This window comes from Rhamphochromis longiceps, linkage group LG4 (assembly GCF_057381845.1).
Source record: "Rhamphochromis longiceps isolate RC_006_pf linkage group LG4, R_longiceps_female_GT1.1, whole genome shotgun sequence".
Classification (NCBI taxonomy): Eukaryota; Metazoa; Chordata; class Actinopteri; order Cichliformes; family Cichlidae; genus Rhamphochromis; species Rhamphochromis longiceps.
In genome coordinates, this window is record NC_140560.1 from 9,955,834 (window position 1) to 9,977,428 (window position 21,595).

At 45.0% G+C, this 21,595-nt stretch overlaps 2 protein-coding genes across 4 annotated transcripts in view; both read left to right on the forward strand.

The window, feature by feature from the left end:
• The window catches only part of prr36b (proline rich 36b), a 39,268-nt gene extending 21,684 nt beyond the window's left edge, over positions 1-17,584 (forward strand). The window contains exons 4-6 of one of the 2 annotated variants that reach the window (XM_085403174.1): positions 5,941-6,161; positions 7,836-11,243; positions 14,406-17,584. In XM_085403174.1, coding sequence (XP_085259300.1) covers positions 5,941-6,161; positions 7,836-11,243; positions 14,406-15,349 — 4,573 coding nt within the window. In that variant the 3' untranslated portion in view covers positions 15,350-17,584. Of the gene's footprint in view, positions 1-5,940; positions 6,162-7,835; positions 12,399-14,405 lie in introns of those variants that run through there. The other variant, XM_085403173.1, reaches the window with a different exon arrangement.
• Positions 17,585-20,772: 3,188 nt separating this feature from the next.
• pkn1b (protein kinase N1b) overlaps positions 20,773-21,595 on the forward strand; it is a 44,368-nt gene continuing 43,545 nt past the window's right edge. The window contains exons 1-2 of one of the 2 annotated variants that reach the window (XM_085403177.1): positions 20,773-21,115; positions 21,204-21,335. In XM_085403177.1, the coding sequence (XP_085259303.1) occupies positions 21,309-21,335 (27 nt within the window). In that variant the 5' untranslated portion in view covers positions 20,773-21,115; positions 21,204-21,308. The remainder of the gene's footprint in view (positions 21,116-21,203; positions 21,336-21,595) is intronic. The other variant, XM_085403176.1, reaches the window with a different exon arrangement.

The window sequence follows — 21,595 nt, forward strand, 5'->3', positions numbered from 1 at the left end:
GCTTTGTTAAGTGTGTGTATGTGCATGTCTGCTTTAGTAAATGTGATGTGCTTTGACAGGGCCATAAATTTCAGCTTTAATTAGATTTTGCCCTTTTCCTACCTCACTCACTCCGTAATTCAGGCCTACCATCGGCAGAGTGGGGGAGAGCTCAACAGACACATTAACTGCCACATCAGACGCACTCTCCTCCTGTTGCTGCCGCACACACACTCAAACACATTGGGGCTCTCAATTTATGCAGTGTTACTCAGTTGATTTAATTCCATCCAAAGCAGATTTCACTTATCAGACAAACAGCAAATGCTGGTTCACAGAGTGACATCAATCTATGTAATTTGAGGCCACTTCTCTATTGAGCTGGAGGGTTTGGGGTTGTTTTTTTGTTTTTTTGCAAAATTGAGTTACATTAAACACAGCAGGGACTCTTTCTTGTAACTCATCCTTTCCGTTCTCTTTAACCTCGTAATCGCACTCTTAAAGTTACCAGAAAGATGGCTTTGTCAATGAAGATGAAGCCTGTTGTGTCAGCAGTACATCACCAGCATCAAGCTTAAACTTGTTAAGCATGTTTGCAATGTGCATGAGTATAGCTACCTGCTCACTTTATAGTATGTGCATGTCTCTGTTTTTCATAAAGGTCTTGTGTCTGGACACTCATTAAATTGTGTGTACGTGTTATATGTGCACCTGCTGTTTGATGCTGATTGCATACAGCATGTAGCATGTGAGGGAAAATATTTGTGTCAAAACACAGGAAGTGGAAATCACTGTTGGATCTTTGAACATTATATTACCTACACATGCAGCAGTGTGTGTGCTAGTAGCATATGTCCTAGGTTGTGTGCATGAATATTTACCAATTTCTTGCCTTTCTCTTGTTTTGCATTGAGACTTGAGTGCTGGTGTCTAGCATGAAAACCGCCCAATAGGAGACTGCAGCACACTGTGCATTCCCCTTATAGGTGCTTTTGTGTGTGCACGGATGATTGCACTGGAGAAACAGCATGTCATTAGAATGCAGAGCATGTGTTCATTTGCCGATATATTGCTGTGTATGATGTGGACTTAAAGGTGGGGGGAAGGGAGTCGTACGCGCGCGCGCTGGACACGTAGTACACGGTCACGTGACGCCGAGCCGGGTTCTCCTGCTTGCTCTGCCGTCTCTAGCTGTGGCGTAGTGAAGACAAAAATGGTGGCGGTGGAGTATGGATGCTTCGCGATCGCATACGTCACTGATGAGCTCCCGTCACTGCTGCCAGAGATGCTTGTCGTGTTAGGGCTCTACATGCAGCAAATTAGTGTTTGAGAAAGAGGCACAGAGGTGGAGAAAGGAGGAAGGAGCAGAGGTTAACTCTGCTTGAAGCAAAAGGAAAGAAATTGCCCTGTTGGAAATCAGAGGACAGATCAAGGGCATTCAGTGCTATATAAATGCACTCAGAGAAGTAGATGTGGTAGCCTTTGAGCTATCAGGGTCTTTTTTTTCATCACCTTTATGCTGCCCACTCAGCTGCCCATGTTCCCACATTAGTCATGGTGTTTTCCTCGCTGATGGTCCCTCGGGGATGATAAATTTTTATTGGAGGGGAATGAATGCAGCCCTCCTCGTCATCTAACAAATTACTGCTGATGTAACGGTCCAACACCGGTTTGTGTGGTAAGCAGCAGCTCGTGCCACACAGTGTTCAGCAGTCCGATATGAAGACAAACAACGCACAGCGCAGGCTGTAAATCTTCCCCCGTGCCACGGGTGTGGCCAACCACTCCACGAAGCAGAGTCCCGCTGCCATGATGTTATTAGGGAGCAGCCGCAGAGCCAATTACTAAATGGATTTAGTAATCGGAGGGAGGGACAGAGTATGATTGAATGTGAGGCAGACTTGTTTGTGGGTGTTCCACTCATGATAAAGACATGTGGCAGTTCTTCAAACACTGCAGTTTTTAGTCAAACATTTCAAAGACTAGAGAGGTGATATGTTTTTATCCACCCTGCATCCTGGTTAAACAGGTCAACCACTGGAGATGTTTCCATTTAACCCAGCCTGTATTTATCATGGTTCTGGCAGTTGGCCCATTTTACGAGCGCTCTATAAATGACTTTAATGCCGTTACTGTTTAAGGTAGAAAAAAACTGTTTGGGGAGAAGCTGAGCTTTACAGGATTGTTGGGGTATCAAAGTAGCATTTTTTTTCAGCCTGAGTTATAAAATGAGGCCAGATGTCCTGTATGATACTTCTGTGATAAAGGGTTAAACAAGAGGAAACTAGTCTAGTAAGAAAATAGAAATCCACCAGAATTGAGCAAAATCTAACAGACGTGTTAAACACTGTCAACACAAGACAAGATGTGTGGCACTTTGAAGCGTGCATAAATCATTTACAGCTAGCACATCCACACGTGAGCGCAGAATACTTTTGTCAAGTGCTTATACGGCACTTTGCTCTGACGCAGCCTGCGTGAAGTACAACAGCTGATCCGTGGATCAAAGTACTGCAGAACCATCAAGCTGTCGTCTGTGTTAGCTTCCACCTTACTCGTTTGTAACTTCCCCTCAGAGTGTGTGAGAGCTGCAGCAGTGAGTAGTGGCGAGTGACTGGATAACATGTTAGATCTGACATGTATCTGATCCTGTGCTTTCATTTAACCAACTAAGTATGCCGAGAAGTCGCACACATCCCTCACATAAACTGAAGTGTAGTACCCTGCCTGCAGTGATCATTCTCTTCGATTCACATTTAGATAAGGTTTAGATGAAATTTCATCCAGGTTATGAATCATGGAGCCTCAAGGTGCTCATTTCCTGCTGCAGAGCAGTGTGACACCTGCATTGCTTAGGGCTACCCTACTGCAACCTTTGTCTTAAATAAAAACACCTTGTTAAAGGAACAAGCGCTCTAAGGAGCAGAGCTCTGATCAGGTTCATTTAATGGAGGGGTTATCTTGCCTCTTTAATTATCACAGCATCATACTTTAATTTATCTGCTTGTCTTTGGAGAAGGAAGCTCGTCTCCACCGTAGATGGCCGTCTGTGCTGCAGGGAAGATGTCTGCCTGCACGGCTGCTTTGCTCCTGATTACTCATTTGCCTCCCCCTTTTGTCGATCTCATTATTTAAATCATAGCCCCGAATCCCGTTGGATCGCAACAAAGCACCACCAGCAGGCAGCCATGTTTTTGCACACAGCAATCCTTTCTCAGCTGAAGTGTCGTCAGTGATCCTCGGGCGTCTTTAAGTATATTTTACAGCGCGCCTGTAGCAATGAGAGTCATCTGATTTTTCAGCTTCGGTCCATTTCTCGGTGTCGCGTTGAACAATTTGCTTTAGCCCCAATTTATAGTGTTTCTCTGAGCGAGGCCTGTGGTGGGATGAGAACAATAAACAAAGCTTCTTTCCCTTAGCACAAGCTGCCCTTTGAGTTAAATGTAGGCGCATCATTTAAAGACTACAATGAGTCCTGCAGTCTTCTCAGTCATTTGGCTGACAAGAGAGCTTAATTACAGAAGCAAACATCACCGTGTTTAGGCTTCGTCACCACAAGCCAAGTTGTGGTAAACTAATCTTGGAACACACAAGATCTAATTCTACTGTGAGATGGAGTCTTACAATACTGTGGATGTGGAGACGGCCATGTTTAACAATGAGGAAGGAAATCATGGTAATAAATAATCAAAACCAGTGCAAGAACAAAAGAACATAAACACAAGTAAAGAAATACTGATCCAAGTAAATTGGACTGAGAGCCAGTAGATACGCATTACAACTCAACAGAAATCTCCTTCACTGTCTCTGTCTCCATCTCCGTCGCGCCTCCTTCTTTTTCAGTGACCTGGTTAATTTCCAGCGCTCTTTAAAGTCCTCCTGCCTTTTTGGATTATCCACATTCCTTTTATCAGGCAGATTACTATGAATGCTCTCTCTGAATATCCCATTAGCATACTTCATCTCTAATGCCAGTCTCTATCTCTTAATTCTCCCCATTCTCTTTTCCCTGTAATTCCCATCTTTCACTCTCTAATTCAGACATCATCTTTTTTTTGTCCTGAAGAACAGATTCTAAATTTGAGAGCTTAAAATCTTAGTATCTTACTCACTAAGGCGGGATTTTACAGTTGAGATGTGGCTTTTACGCTGCCTCCATAGCAAAATTCACAGCAAACGCACTAGAACGTGAGCAACATTAACTCCCAGATTTAGCAGAAAACAGTCGGCGTCAGACATGCTAAAACAATGAATCACAGCTCAGAATGATCAGCACGATCCTGACATGATCCAGCAGCCTCACTATTAGTAACACACCTTCACTGCCCCAGAGCTTGCATGATGTGAATCAACTGCAAAAGCTTCTTTAAACCTCTGAGTTCACCACACCCTTATCAGGTTTTCACTCTCATTTCATGTTGCCACACTGTATTCCCGTACATTTGCCAGGCTGTGAATAGCACACGCTACTTCCTCGCCTTTATGAAGTGAGCGTGCCTTTAACATAGCCCGTGCTTCCAGCTGAGGGGAGGGGTGGTGCTGGTGCTGCTGGATTTGGAAGAGTTATATTTGTTCTCCTTTCAGTATTAAAGATTAACATGGTCCCAGGCATCTTCACTCTCCCTCCACCTCCCTCCCGCTGCCTGTTCTCTTTCTGCCAGTATTAACTCAATTCTTTATTTAGAAACAGGCAGTTAGTGTAGCGTGGGCCCGAGAGACTGCACACCACAGCCCTGTCAGGACTACTAGATGTAGGTTACTTCGCTCAGACGTGACATAGGAGCCAGCATCTAGGCCAGGAGAGCCAGAGCAGGCAGAGCTGACGCACGCTGCCCCAAAGAATCACCCCCATGTGAGGAGGGAAGTGGGCAAGGAGGGATCAACTGGGGTCAGTGTGCCTCTCTGGGGCCGCTCTGACTCACCTTCAACAACTTGATTGTCCCTGGAGGAGTTTGTCATGGACTTGGAGTCAAAGTTTGCTTTCATACTAGTCCAGTGGTACTTCTGAGTAAAAGAAACTCATAAAATATGTATGTGGGGTAATCAGGTTGTTAGTTCTTAACTGTTGCAAATCTGCAACGTCTGCCTGGAGAGGGTTAATTGGCACTTTTAGGTTGGTGTCACGTGTTTTCTGACTGCTCCAAAGTTTTTGTCCTGCATCTATAAAAAAAAATAAAAACAAATGAAATGAATTTGTGCCAAAGCACCTCAGGGGCTGCGCTGATGGTGCATTACTAGTGTGCCTTTTGAAAATCCTTACAAAAACTGACAGGGAACTAATGTAAAGGCTTTTAAATCAGTACTCAGGCACCTCTGAATCATTCATGTCTACCCTCCTGTCCTTAAGAGGTAAGTCTCAATAGGTGTCTACCTTATGTGAACCCGTTGACTCATTGAATTTAGCGTTGCTGCAACAGCTAATCAGGTCAGTGCGTTGGCTATTTGCACATGCTTTAATTTATTATTACAGAAGATGTTTGCACTACTCTGCACTTCATTTTTAAAATAGATGGCTAGCCTTTGTTGTCTAGAAAGATTGCAAATCAGTCATTATATATTGCTTTCATTATTAATATTATGTATGTTTAATGTTAGTGTTGTGAGCTATGCAAGCATTGTTGCTTGTGTGTGCTCTTTCTTAAGTACCCTTTAGCAGTAGAAGTGTCTGCTGCTGACATGTCAAGCTCTTGCTCGCTGTCAGAGCCGTTCTGAAGCACTCGGAGCACAGGGTTGATCAGCACACAGTCAGGGTGAGACTTGATGTTTGCCCCAAGATGTGGGTGACTTTAAAAACTCAAATGCTTGAGTCACTTTCAGTTAATCTCCATTCCCTGAGTTCTGTAACCAGGGGATTCACTGTCTGTTAAATTCATTTCACTGTCGGTCTCATTCGTGATTTGGACATATTGTGTAGTGCAGCTTAGTATTTGCTAACCCTTCTTCTCTGTTATGTCTCTTCAGGCCTACAACCGGCACAACTTCATCCCCTCGTCCTGCCACGGGCTCATCTCGGCCACCTACTAGCAGCAACGCCAAGAGCTCCCCTGCTACAACCAAACCTGCCACTCCTAAAACTCCCTCTGCCGCCGCCAAGCCGGCTACCCCCAAACCAACCTCCACTACCCCCTCTGGTGGCAAACCTCCATCTCAAACATCCAAAACCACAACCCTTGTGAAAAAAGGTAAGGAAAAAGAAATGAGAAAAGAAACACAATAGCATTTGATACCAATTAATAGCAAGTATTATGACTACTAACACAAAAGAAAAAGAGATGTTTTTAAGATGCCAGTGATGAATAAAGCTCTGGATGATGGGTACTTCCATAGTTTTGGGCTAACAACTGACACCCCTTGATTAAAAATAAATAAATAAATGAATGAAAAAGCAGATCTGGAAAAGTTGTGATGGGGTGCTAGTCTGTACAGAAGCCTGCTCGTCGCATTTTGCACCAGCTGCAGAGGAAATAGGACTACCTGTAACAAAACAAGAGTCGAGATGATGTTTCTGACAAACGTTTTCCATGCACTAGTAGGTAAACACAGGGGTGAATAATCGTTTTGATAAAAGCTCTGCACTAAATACAGATGAGCGTTAATTAACGTCATTAGTAACACCTGTGTTTCCCTGCTGTGCGCTGGGAAAATGGACTTCTGAATGAGTGTTTATTCAGGGATGGTGTGTTAAAGGTCTTTGTCTGTGTTACTGGGACAAAAGGGAAAATAAATAACCACAAAGAGAAAATGAACAATACAACTACTGTTAGCATCAGCTGTCAGCCCACCACTGGCAGCTGTGCCTTTTAAACCAAAGACAAAGAGGTTTTGGAGCAGTAGCAGAGCTGAATATTAAGACTTCATTCATGTTTTGGGTCAAATGCATGACATTGTCACTGCCACTTTAGGCATCCACAAGTCTGATCACCAGGTTTTAAATCGAAGGTACAGCTGGATGTCATCGGTGTAAGAGTGGTAGGAGATCATCTGTTAACATATCATGGAGTGGAGATAGAGAAGTACTGTAGGAGTACATTTTAACTACACACATATGCATGCACATGAAAGGCGTCACACTTCTTAGTCTTAAATAAATAAGTAAATTGTACCGTACAGACTGTAATTATCAGGAATGGAGCGGCCACTGCAAAATATTCCTCATCCTGTGGACAGACTCCAAGCAGCACCAGTCTGGTTAGAGTGGCCCTCCAGCAGAACTCTAGAGCAAAACAAGACATTGAATTCTGGCTTTGAAACAGGATCAGAGACACTGATACTCGTCACAGCAACCTGTACAGTCTGCCCTCCTGTGACAAAACAGGCTGGTGAGCAGTGGCTGAACTTTAAAAACAGGAGTGAAGTGTTGTCCAAAGTAAAGTGATCACATCATTTCCTCAGATGGATATAAAAATAAAACATTAAAACATAAAATGTGTTTATGTCTGCCCGCTCTAGTATGTTATAATTATGTGTAAGACTGATATGTGTTTTATGGGTCTGAGATCTCACAATAAATGAATAAATTAATTAATTTCAATTTTATATTCCATATATTTGGCCTGATTACAGTGTTAACTACAGAAAACTCAGTGGTGACTTTGAAGGGATCAATAAAACGTTGTTTGTCTGCTTCCTGTTTACAAGGGGTTGCCATAGCAGATGGATCCACCTGTTTGATTTAGCAGATTTTTATAGGGGATATTCTTCCTGACACAACCCTTCTAAGGTTTTTTCTTTTGGGTCTTGACTGTACATTATGCAAATGTGTTAAACATTACACTGTGGGTTTAATCATCAATGATGTGTTTTAATTTTCTACAATATCACATTGTTAAACCACCCCTTTTGTGCGTTTTTTCTAGATGTCACCAAACCCTCCACGCCAGCAGCCAAAAAGCCTGCAGACTCCCCCCTTACTCGCCCTTCTTCTACAACGAAGTCGGCAAAATCCGAGACTTCCAAGTCCGCTTCAAAATCAGAGGTCACTGCCAAAAAGCCTGCTACTAACAAGCCAGCAGACACCAAAACACCTAACCGCCCCAAAACACAAGAGAGCAAGCCTACACCAGCTAAGACCCCTGGCTCCAAAACCAAGACCTCCAGCCCCAAGAAAACTGTGGGAAGCAGCACACCAACTCCTGTTAAACGCGCCCCTAAAGCTGCCACAGCCGCTGAACCTGAAAAGGAAGTTGCCGCAGCTGTAGCTGCTGCGGCAGCGATTGCTGCCACAGCAGCTGTTATTGCTGTGCCAGAACAACCAGAGCCTCCTGCAGAACTAGCTGTGGAGCCATCCATTACAACTCCTGAAGAAAAATCAGCAGAGCTCACACCAGAACCAGAACTAGTCTGTGCACCAGTGGCTGAATCAGTTTGTGAACCAAAACTAGAACCCGCACGGGAATCCATACCAGAACCCGCCAGGGAACCTACACCAGAACCTGCAAGAGAACCCACACCAGAGCCTGTCAGGGAATCCACTCCAGTATCTGTAAGAGAACCCACACCAGAGCCTGTCAGGGAACCTACACTAGAACCTGCAAGAGAACCCACACCAGAGCCTGTCAGGGAATCCACTCCAGTATCTGTAAGAGAACCCACACCAGAGCCTGTCAGGGAACCTACACTAGAACCTGCAAGAGAACCCACACCAGAGCCTGTTAGGGAACCCACTCCAGTATCTGTAAGAGAACCCACACCAGAGCCTGTCAGGGAACCTACACCAGAACCTGCAAGAGAACCCACACCAGAACCTGTTAGGGAACCCACACCAGAACCTGCAAGGGAACCTACACCAGAACCTGTTAGGGAACCCACACCAGAACCTGCAAGGGAACCTACACCAGAACCTGTAAGAGAACTTACTCCAGAGCCTGTCAGGGAACCTTCACCAGAGCCCGTAAGAGAACCAACACCAGAACCTGTACAAGAACTAATTTCACATCAAGAAGAAGAACCATCCCCCGAGGCATCTGTAGATCTCCTGTCTGACCCACCAGCAGAGGAGGAGGCAGAACCGGTCCATGAAGCAGTGTGTGGTGTTCAGCTCCCTGCACAGATAGATCCTTTCAAATTTGAGGAGCCTGCCAACGACTCCCTGGGTACTACAGTCATGTCTCCTCCTTGTTCCCCACAAGGCCCTGCTTCTCCTGTCAGAGACCAACAGAATGCCTACTCTCTCCTGGGCACCCATGTCCACTCTGATCCCTGGAACATAAACCAAATTCCAAGCAGTATGATGAACTTCCAGAGAGAAGAGGAACAGTGCCAGCAGTTTGAGGCTCAGGAGACACAAGAGGAGGAAGAGGACGAAGAGCAGGAAGAAGAAGAGAAGGAAAACTTGTTTATGCATACCCCCGCAGCTCCCGAGGCCTTTAATAACACAGTGCAACCTCACTTATTGGGTGCCTCCCCTCTGGATGATTTCAGCCCCAGAGGCCTGATCTCTCCTCATGAAAAGGAGGAGGCCGTGGAAAAGGCTGATGAGGAAATCAACGAGGATGATGATGAGGAAGAGGATGATGATGATGAAGAACAAAGGAGACTGGGCTATCAGCCTTCGTCTTTGATCACTGACATGAGCACGTCTCAGCCCTCTGATGACTTCCAAGTGCGCTCCTCTGCCTTTGGAGGTTCAACAGGGTGGCACGGTGACGACTTGCTGTCTGGGATGGACTCCGAGGATGTGAGCAGCTGCACCAGCAGCCGACAGCAGGGGGTCTCAGACCTTAGTAGCACCCAGCATACCGCAATTCTAGAGGGCACCCAGAGTTCAGATGCCCTGGTTGACACTAGCCTCCGTGGTTCTGAGGGAGATGGTAACCTCATGGGTTCTCCCAATGTGGAAACCCTAGCCAATGAAGAAGAGGACGAGGATGATGAGGATGAGCGGGTGGACGATATGGATTTGAGCTCTGAGAGGGTAGACGAACACCATAAAGTTTTCCAGGAGCAAGGGCAAGATGAGGAAGAGGATGAAGACGTGGAAATGCGCAGTGAAGGAGTGATGGAGAGCTGTGAGAATGAGGATGACTTTAATGAGGAGGCACATTTAGATAACCTCAATCAATCGGGTCCTCCGCCCTCCATCCCTGCATCCTCCTGGGGCCAGACCAACCCCTTCTGTGATACCTGGGCTCAGCCAGCCTCACTGCTCTCCGTCTCCTCCCCCAGCCCTGTGTCCGACCACGGTGCTGCTGAGTCTGAAGCGCCCACCCAGTCTCCTGCCCAGGCATGTTTGGACGTCAGCGCCCCATCCTTTGCTCCTGAGATGGAGCAAGAAACCAACCTTCATCAGTCATCATATGAGGAGACGAAGGGCTCAGTTCTTGCAGAGGCTCCCACCCTACTTGCTGCCCCACCTGTAGGCATATCCCAGTCCAGCACTCTAAGCGGCACGGCTCTGGCAGCCCAGAGCAGCAGCGAGACAAGCACACCAGAGGAACTCCGTGACTATGACAGCAGCTCTGGAGTCGAGTCCCGCTCTGACAAGCAGCAGACCCCAGTGCCTGCTTCGGTTCAGCCTGACATGGAGCAGGATCTCGGTATTCACTTAGAAAAAGGCGACGGAGAAGAGGAGGAAGCCGAGACGCTCCCCGCCGACGAGGTCCTGGGCACCGGACCCCCAACTGCTCCTGCATCCGCCCCTTCTTCCCCTTCCACCTCGGGAGACGAGGCCAGCGATACAGAAGGGGAGATGCAAATAAATGACCCTGAAGCACCCATGATGGTAGATGAAAGTGCCGGGTTTGAGAGTCCTCCTCAGACGTGTAGCCTGCCCGCTCTCGAGGAGGACGAAGAGGCTGGGGACACACCAGCTGGGGAGGGTGAGGAGGATGGGGGCGGGGCCACCCCTCAGTCAGCCAATTCTGTAGCGTCTTACGGCTTCGACTGCACTACATCCAACTCCAACGCCCACTCCATGGCTGAGAGCTGCGGGAAGAGCCCTGGAATCTTCTCCTTGGAAAACGAGGAGCAGCTGCCAGAGGAGGCCAAAGACCCCTCCCTCATCAAGGAGCTGACGCTGCCACCAGCTGCCACCTCTGCCCTTGCAGAGGACCTGCTGGGCAGATCTGTGGATCTGATGCCTTTGGGTCACCCGGAGGACAACCATCCCAGTCTAGATGACCACCACTACATGCTGGGAGGGAAGATTGCAGCAGACCAGCTGAAGGACATCGATCCAGTCGAGGCCGAGGAATCTGGAGGCACCGGCGACAACCAGGCATCCTACTACTCTACCATATCTGATAAGACTGATAGTTTTCTGGCAGGTAACGTATAAGTCCCTCCTGTTACCCCCCGGAATGCACCTTTTCCCTGCAACCCTCCCCCTTTTACCTGTTTTCTTCTTTTGTTTTCTCTCCAATTGGGTTAGATGGTTAGAAGAAGAAAAAAAAAAGGAGAGCAAGATTGTAGGAAAAAAGATTTTAAAAAAATGAACAAAGGAGAAGGAAAAAAAATGACTGTAGCAATTTTTAAATGAAGCCTCCCTCTTTCATACTGTTATGGTCACGGTTATGAGTGTATGGCTTAACTCCATTTTTCTAGTAGGATGTTCTTTTTAAGTAACCCTGCTTATTCTGTAGCCCCTGATGGGGTATTGACTGATTGGTCCAATGTGACTGAGCTTTTAAACCGAAAAAAGGAAAAGGAAAAAAAAAAGACAACACACAGACGGAATAATATGGACTCATTGTGTATTTATCCTACTGTTTTTACCAATCAAATGTCAATGATTTTTGTTGTTGTTTTGTATTTGCTTATTTTTTGGGGTTTTTTTTGTTTTGTTTTGGTTTCTGTTAAAACCTGGTCCTCCCCTTCCCTGTGTACACACACTCCATGTTCAACAGCACCATAGCGATAGTCGCTTTTTTCTTTTATTTGTTTGTCTTCTGCTTTCAAGACTTTTAGCTATCAAAATAAAGGCTAGATATTAACACAGCAGGTTTCATTTTGCCGTTACGGATTAGTTGAAGTAGGTGTGTGTGCGGGGGGGGCGGTCAATAGATTGCAGTTGGTGACGCTTTTAATGTGTGCTTCAAGAGGTTCTACTGCTCTTTGCATAGGTTGTTAAGGTATATAACGTGCAGTCACGTACGGTATGTGTTTCAGGCGTTTGGTTAAGTGGCTTCAAGCTTCGAGCCTCAGTTAGCAGATCATTTGTGTTCCAAGAAGAAACTAACGGCTAGCCTTTTTATTCGTGATGAGACGCTACATAAGCTCCACATCACAGCTTTACACTCTCTGAAACCTTTTCATAGTGGGCGTTTGGTTTACTATTTCAACAGTATATTGCATGTTTAATTAACAAAGACTCTGTACTACCTGGAAATTTGCAACAATTCTACACTAGACATGATGTTCAGAAATGAATGGTTCACATTAGGTTATCTTTCAAAATTCCATTAAAACATCATTGCAAGGCATTTTTGTTCCTGTTTCCTTTTTTCCCTATGGATCCGAGCATGTCTGAACTCGTCTCCTTGTGTTTGTGTGTGTGTGTGTGTGTGTGTGTGTGTGTGTGTGTGTGTGTGTGTGTGTGTGTGTGTGTGTGTGTGTGTGTGTGTGTGTGTGTGTGTGTGTGTGTGTGTGTTTTTATGCAACAGTATTTCCCAAGTGGCGTCTCTTATTCTTCGCCATGGGAACTGCTGTTAAACAGGAAGTGATGTGGCCATTGTTCAATGGTGTTGTGTCTAGATGGAATTTTGGTCAAAGTAAAAAGGCGATCCAAGATCTTCAGCACGCTTACACCTTTGTCAACTTTTCAGATCCGCCAACACAATGTTCAGCGCACTCTCTCTCTGACACTCTCTCTCACTTAAGGTTCTTGTAAACAAACAAAGCTGTTCTGTGAGAGACGCATTTGTCACACCTCAAAAACATTTAAATGGATCTATTATGATTTTCCGTCACATACACACTGTCACACACTGGTGGATGTTCACATTAAACATGGCCACAGTATTAAGTATGGTCAGTAGAAGCATTCTAAATACTCTGTTTCAGATAGTTTTCTACTCCTAGAGCTGTATAATAACCTCAAAATATACTTTTCCTTAATATGACCTTAATATGTTCACGTCAGGCTTACAGCTCTGACTTGGCACAGAAGCCCCACCGAAAAGCAGCAGCCAATCAGAAGAAGGTCAGCTTAATGGGACTCCTACACTACAAACAAGCATTTAAGAAGATCGCTTAAAGTTCCTCTTCCTCCTCGTCTTTGCACAAGCACATTGCTACACTTCTTGTCACATTGCCACCATCAGTTGTCACAGCTGTAGTAGCAGATTGTACCTATTGTTTCACAAAGATAAAGGGGCCCAGGCATGAATTCATCGGGCTACCAGTGCTCAAAAACTGTACAGAACACATTTAGCATCATTTCTGATTATTCTCCCTCCTGCAGTAATGCACAACGGGGGGGGGGGGGGGGGGGCGTCTCTGCTCTTTATTTACATACATGCCAAGAAGCCCCCCACCTCCAGAAAAACCACTTATGATGAACATGACATTAAGTCAGCCGTGATATAAACTGGGGAGGTGGAATGGAGGTGGGCTGCAAAGAAGCTTGCAGGTATAAAACAGTTGGATGACTCGTGCTGCTTAAAATGCAGGTCCTGTTTGAGTTTAGCCAATCAGATGCGCAGAAGGGCATGAGGTGAATCTGCATCCTCGTTCGCTACATATGCAGATATAAATAGTACCATCTCCTCTCTGGTCTGGCCTCGTGCTCTTCCTTGAAACCCTGACCGGAACATACCCCACAGCACACACACTGACACAGCTGTAGCTTAGATGTCTCTAAAATACCAGCTTTTGTCATTTCCTAAACACTAAATTTACATTCATGAGACCATGAACGACTTGATTCAGGTTTGTGCTTCCCTGACTTGGTGATTATACTTCAGTGATTATACCGTTTCTTCTACCGTACACTGAAGTTACTTTTCCACATGATTAAAACCACACATTATCTTGATATGATCAACTTCCTGTGATTATATTTTTTTATCAGTTCTATCCCATGTGCCCGTTGTCTGTACTCTACTGTGAATCACATATATGACCACTGTCCTGCATGACAGACATCATGTTCCTGAGAATGACACCTCAAATGTGAGACTGGGATTTTGGTGCAGACTACTCAACCGAGTGGTCCTATATGAAACAAAGGTGTGACATTAGAGGAAACATGTTGCACTGAGTGTTGTGTGATGTGTTTCATTGTACCGGTTTGTAGCTGCGGTATTCAGCATCCTCTATCGCTTTTATTTTGGAAGCCCCTTCCCTTGTTTTTTGTTCCTTTTTTTTTGTTACACCTTTTTGCATTTGTGTCAGATCTCTCCTCCTTCCTGGCCCCTTGTTGTACCACCCGTTCTGTTTGATGCATGCATCTATAACGGATGCACCAAGTGATCTTGACTGTCCCACAGGAGATTGGAAGAGATATGAAGTGGATGAAGCTCACAGATGGCAAAAACACTCACAGGAAGACAACCAGAACCAGAACCACACTGCTGCAGCTCCCATAGCGAATGGTCACTACTTGGCAATGGTCCCGGGCAACAGGAGGCCCATTGATCCGACTCTTGCTGCCCATTTTGCCAAAATTGCTCCCCCTCCATCTTTGACCGTTGCTGCTGCTGATGGTCACGCTGGCGGAGAACAGCTGAAGAGGCTGGAGCAACACCAAGAAAAGCTGAGGGAGATGCAGCAGCGCCAGGTGCAGGAGAGGCAGAAGAGGCAGTGGCTGGAGGAAGAGCGTCTGAGGCTGGAGCAACAGAAGCAGCTGGAGAAGCAGCGCAGGGAGCTCCTCCAGCTGCAGCTGCAGCAGCAACAGCAGGAGCACCGCCACCGCAGGCAGGTCCTGCAGTGGCAGCTGGAGCTGGAGCAGCAGTACCGCATGCAGCAGAAACAGATCCAGCAGCAACAGCAGCTCAGGAGGAGCCCGACCGGAGTGATGCTCTCCCCTTCCTCGGGGCTCTGCACCATCTACGAAGCCATGGAAACCAGCGACGAGGAGGACGAAGCCAGAGGGGAGGTGAGAAGGAGGGGGCGGTCCCCCCACCGGCAGCAGCACCTGCGCCCGGTGCCCCCACAAGAACTGGAATGGAATAAGAAGGTGGACATGGTCCAGCAGCTCATCAACCAGACCATGGTGCTGTCTGGTGATACAGACTGCCCTCCGCTCCTCCTCCTCCCTGTGGGGACCGGGGGAACCCTAAGCCCCCTGGAGAGCAGCATGTGGCCCAGTTTGTTTCCCCAGTTCAGCCCTCCTACCGCTACAGTCACATCTGTCAGCAGCTACTCCCCAGACAGCCAGGGCAGCTCCCCAATCAGTGACTGGACTGTGGTCGAGGTGGAGACCCATCACTGAACAAGGGAGGCGGAGAAGCACATCAATAAATCGGTGCGAGGAACAGTTTCACATATTTATGAATATCTGTTTTTAATTTTTGGCACAGGGTTAGGTGAGAAGATTGATACGACTCTCACTGCTGTTCAGCTCAGTCGAGCCACAGTTATTCTAAGAAATTGAAATCTACTGGCAAAGATGGAGGGAAATGTATCCAAATAAGCTCACAAATAAATCTGTATGGAAGCAAAGCACAAAGACGACAACTGACCTTTATTTGATGGGGTTAAACGGTCCCCTCCTGTGTGATGAACTGCTGACACCAGGATTTGGTGTGGATTTCTGGAGGCTCTGAGTTCATGTGATGAGGTTCACCGATGGGAGGGGCTTGGAACACAAATAGGAGAGCTGCAGGAAGCATTTTCTACATACAGCCACACACCAGAGCCAAAAGGGTGATATTGATCTACTCGTCTAATGCTGTGCCAAAATCTCACGCTGTTATTCATGAGCAGCGTGCATCATACGACTGAACTCCTCTCACAGATCTGATCTGCTTAATTTAATGTGCCATCGTTAATGAAGCCATACGAGAATTTTACGATTAAGCCGGATACTTGATTTAACCATAAGACCATACCAACCTGGTCTTCAACAGATGTCATTACTTGTAGTAGAACATATTCGCTGTAGATGACCCCATGTAATTGATTACTGTAACCCAGACATGCATACTGTCATACTGTCGCCTCACATTAGAGCATGTTCTCCTTACCAGAAGCACTTAACATCTGTCCTCAGCTGTCTTACTCTGAAATGCGCTGGATCTACTTTAGCAGCCCTGTTGTCTCTTGTGTCGTGTGGGTGCAGCGCTCCACGTTGTTGTCTCTTTTGTATCTAGACCAAACACTGGTCGCTCTCTCAAACGAGAGACTGAGCTATGACAAATTGCACTGGTTTTCTACCGTTGTTTATTCGCTGTTATGGTCTTTGCCAAAGTATTTATACAGGTAAGTAGTGTTGTGTTACATAGCCAGTACTGTTGATAGATGAATATTTTTTCTGGGCTTTTACATCTCCCCAAATCCCCATAGTGAAATACCTAAATCGGTGTATTGTGTCCCCCTACAAACACCAGTCTCTGCTCAGTGTTACTGTGACTATACTCGACAAGCAGGTTTTCATGGACTTAATAGAGCTGTCAGTCACGGAGGAAGAGGGAGGCGTTAAGGAGAAGAAGGGCGCTCCTTGTTCTGCTGTGAGGGGTGAGGGAAGGCGTACAAGGGTGCAGGGCTGGTTGGCCCCCCTCACACATTCCGAAGTTATAACCTCATTTCCTGGGTCACCCAGTGTTCAGGGAGTCTCCGAGGTTACAGATGACATCATGGTGGGGGGAGAAGAAGAGGAGATGCGGAGATGAGACAATGCACCCACTCTGAGGCTGTGGGGATTGGAGGGTGGAGGGCAGGCCAAGTACCAACCTCTATATTTCTTTTATTAAGTATATTAATATAGTCTGTGAAGAGTTTCTATATATTTCCCTTTGTTATCATATTTTTTAAAAGAGGTGTTTACTTGTATCAGTCAGGTAATGAGAACATAGCAGCCTGTCTGATATTTAAATGTGTTGAGTGAAGAGAAAAAAAGCACCTGTGTTTCTCTTTGTGTCTGCACAAGGTAGGTGATGTCTGTCTGGGATGATCGAAGTGAAGAAACACTGCCACCTGTTGACAGCACGTGTGGCACACTGACCCATTCTTCCACTTACACAGCCTGTGAATCTCTTGCAGTGACATCATTTAATTTGTGTTATAGCTAATAGGCTTTTCCTTTATCTACTGCTACTGTAAGCAAAGTGCCCGTTTATATGATTCTGAAGTATCCTAAATGAATATTGTAAAAAGCAGATTATATTTCAAAGTGCATACAGAATATAGTTTTCCAAAAATATTTGTACTACAGCTGGACTATGCATGTGTTATGTGGCCTCTGCTGTCGTATGCTGCTTTCTATCATATCATTAAGAGTTTGTTTTTTCTGAAAAGACCAACATACAAGCAAGCGTAACTAGTGCATGTGTGATTAGACTTATATGTGCACCTTTATTGTCAAAGTACAGTCTACTCCGCCTCAAGCCACTTTACACAGATATTTTTGTGTACCTTTGCTATTGAATTTCATATGAATCTATACAAAATTGCTGTTTACATTCTCAGTATTTTGATATTCAGTGTGCGAGTGATCGTCATCCTCTTCTTTAGTACTGGAGAAGCTTTCTTTGTTGTGCCAGTGTTCCAGATCATTTTAAAGTATAAAATGTCAAAACTTTTATGCTTTCAATAGTAAATAAAACTGCTTTAAATCAATTGGTTATAGTCTTGTTTTAAAATTCACGTCATTTGAAAAACAAACAATTTTAAAAAAGATGTAAATGAGAAGCAGCTACTCAAAAACACTGAGTCGGATTATTTTCATACAGAAGAGAAGAGGACCTTTGCTCGGGGTTACATGTGTACGGTAGCCAATGAGGGGTTAACTCAATGTACACTCACCAGCTGCTTTCTTCATTTAAGCATTGTTTAAACACTGCAGCCTAACTTAGTATTGTTTTTGACCATGCCCATCTCTTATGACCACAGTGTCACGAAGCTAAAATCGCCATAAACTGGTTTCTTGAACACAACAAGTCTCCACGGCCACCAAATCTCAATCCAATGGAGCATCTTTGGGATGAGGTGGAACATCACGGAAGTGCAACAGACAAATCTGTGCTGTGAAGTATTGAAGTGTTTCTGAAAACAAAAGGGAGTCCAACCCAGTACCTGAAGACTGTGTGTACACTGTAGATGGCACATATTACACATATGATTGCACTGCTTAGTGGAAAATATTGTTTTCCATAAAAATCCCAGGTCCAAATATCACCAGTTGTCTGTTCATACAGAAATCTGTATCACAAATAAAATCCAGTTCTACTCCTGCACTCTGAGCTCAGCCATAATCCATCCACAAAGACAGTGTGGGTGTACACAGTCTGCACTCACCCTGTATGTCTCCCTCAGCCGTCTGTTGGGTTTGTTAGACCAAGGTGAGTGAACTCGCTGTGTCATCAAACCCTTTTATAGTTTGTAGTTCTTTAAAGTTGTTTCCATTGTATTTTAAATGTTGCCTCTACTCAGCTACATTTCAGATGCAAAATCACACTTTTTTTCACTACATATCTAAAGTTCAGTAAGTTTGCAGATTAACATGTCAATAAATACATACAGTACGACCTCATTAACTTCTAAACAGAAATAACTATATTTGCTATCTTTTTAATAGGAGTTTTGTTTTGCTGGTATAGTCTGGACCCATTTCGCATCCCGATGGGAGTGATTGCTTTTCTAGGATGCCTGCCATTAATATGACATAAGCGGTTTCTGAAATTACACAAAATGACACAATAAGTAACCATGTCACACATAGCTGGATGGTGTAGTGGCATCTTTGGAACAACAGGTCGAGGTTTGAATCCAGCAAGTCTACCTCACAACATGAGCTACAGTGTGTAACATAAGCTGTGGCGGCTCACACATCAACTAACCTTAACAACGTCTGTGTCAGGTATGTGACAATATAGTGAGATATAGAGGACAATATGGACATAATGATCCACGTGTTACGATTACCACAAGGATCACTGTTGCCTTCACCCTCTACAATTTTTCTAGTTGAACATCCTTTAGCATGCAGGGTCAGAGGTCACATTATTCTCTGAGAGCTGACAGCATAGCTTGACATGGCAGAAAAACACACAGAACAGCATAAATAATAAAAAACCACGCTGGCCTGGTTATTTGGTCCTAAATAAAAAGCGGCATATATACAAAACTGTACTCTTTGGGTACCTGATTAAAAATGTTCACTCACAAAGTATGCATTGTGGTTCATTCATAATAATGTAATGCATGAATAAGAAAGAGGTTCAAAGTTTTTCTTCCTTCTGTCTTGACTGAGGAGATTTGGCTGCACAGTGGTCATATTGTTGCTGCAGTGACATCAAATTCGCAATTCATCATTCATCTACAGCTGTAGTGTTCAGGGTAAGCAGCCCAGTCTTCCCCTCTGGCATGATTTGGCAATGGCACCAGGAGCTGTTTGATCCTGTAGAAGAGAAGGAATGCAATACACTGGTAATACATAAATAAACATAAATGAACTGATAGTTCCTTTATAGCAGCTTAAAGGGCCATTACACTGATTTTATAAGAAGAAGTGACATCATCAGTTTATTTTAACTCAGGCCTACACAGTAAGCTGCAGTGCACAAATTCAACAGATCCACACTTCATACAGTCACACACTGACTGTATGAAGTTTAGTGTTCCTACAACCAGGTTAGCACGGTGATGCGTTCAAATGTGATCAACAGGTCTCACATGAAAGCAGGAGGGCGCTCGGCTGCCGCAACGGTCTGCGCCTCTTTCCAGCTGCGTCAAGCTGACCAAAGAAGTCCGCAATAACAGCAGATCCAGGCTGTGCTGGTTTCAAAATAAAATCCCACACGACTTCGCTGCCAAATTAAAGCGTTTGATGGGGGGATTATTTATTAACTACTGGGACATACAATTCGAAATAAATGCCGTATGCTCCCACAAGAGCTCAAACAGTGATATCTCCTCTTTAGTGTGTTTATGCCGCTGTGTTTAATAGAAGTGGGAGAATCGATCCAAATATTGATAGTATTGGTATCAGCGCTGGTAATGGCATCGGATTGATACTAGCGTAGTAGGATCGATACTTTGTCTCTATCCTCTAACTTCGGTATGTGGCCCACTGGATTATGTTGAACACATTTATTTTTGGAAATAAAATAAAATAAAAAACTTAAACACGCACTGTGAAAAATGTCTGAGCCTTTTTGTGTTGACTGTCACCTCTATTTTATTTATAGCCCGGAGCAGAAAGGTTAAGTGTTTTAGAGACAAACATACCAGGTTTTCAAAATACACAATAAGCTGAACGGTGTATTTTATTGCGTTAACTATTTATTTACTTGGTGTCAGATCTGTACCACAAATAGCAGTAAAGCACAGCATTAGTGTTTAATGCAGTACTGTCTGTCCTGTGTGACTGGTCTGTTATGTGTACTATTCATTCTCCCTGTGTACTCAGACTACTGACTTCCTGTTTTGTGGTAAGTTGGTTAAAAATAAATAAACGCTTGTTTTAATGGTTTAAAAACGATTTTGTGCGTATGCTCCAGTTTCTATACAAATATCACCGTGAGTGTGGCAGCTATAGAAAGTCTCCACACGGTTATTTTAACCTAAAGTTTTGTAAGAACCAAATTTCTTTTGCATTCCGTGCACTGTGCGTGTTATCGCCGATGCGTACTTTATTTTGAAGGTCAGAGCAGGAAGTCCCATTTTTATATTCTCTGTATTCCTTCAGCGCTTGTGTTCCCTACCCAGCAGCAACAGTAACCGGCTCCCAGCTTCCCGCAGAGCCGAGCCGGAGCGCATCGCTTCGGGGAGAAGATGGCCTCTGTTTGCTCCAGGCAGCAGAGCTGGGTGTTTCAGTGAATCCTGGCGGGTGTTGGGTTTCCTCACAGGGCTTTCCTCCCCTGACGATGAGAAGGATCCCCGCAGCAGCGCTCTCCCTCACACTACTCCAGGACAGCCCGCACTGTCTGCGTGATGCAGCCCGGAGTCCGAGAGTTAACGTCCTGCTACCAGGAGGTGATGGTCTGCCCCTCTCTCCACTGTCCACCTGCTTCTCTATCGTTTTTCCAGACGTTACCATGTTAGCATTTTATTCACCCACCTTCCCCACATCAGACTGCGCCTTTACACGGATTATTTTTTTAAACTTATTATTATTATTTTTACAGGACTTCCAACGTTGGACTCTTTGCATTTATCCACTGGTGCTGCAATGATCCGAGGGCTGTAAAGTAAGACAAACGGTAGCAGAAGTCATCTCATTTGTCGCTGGCATGATGGCCAATCTCAGTGAGCTACAAGTGAGTTTCCAACTTTTCCCTGCTTGCTGTGTGAAAGCTGCTGTGTGCATGCACATATGTGTTTTTAGCTGACTCCCATCACTACAAGCTCGCTGTATGTGTGGCGTCTGTGATAGCAAACATTACCTTAATGTTTTTGATGCCTGATGATGAATTTGCTGGGGTACATCCACAGAGTTGAGATTTATAAAAGGCACATTTCCCAAAAAAAAAAAGTGTACCAGGTAATGCCCACTCATTGCCCAAAATGCTAGAGGCTA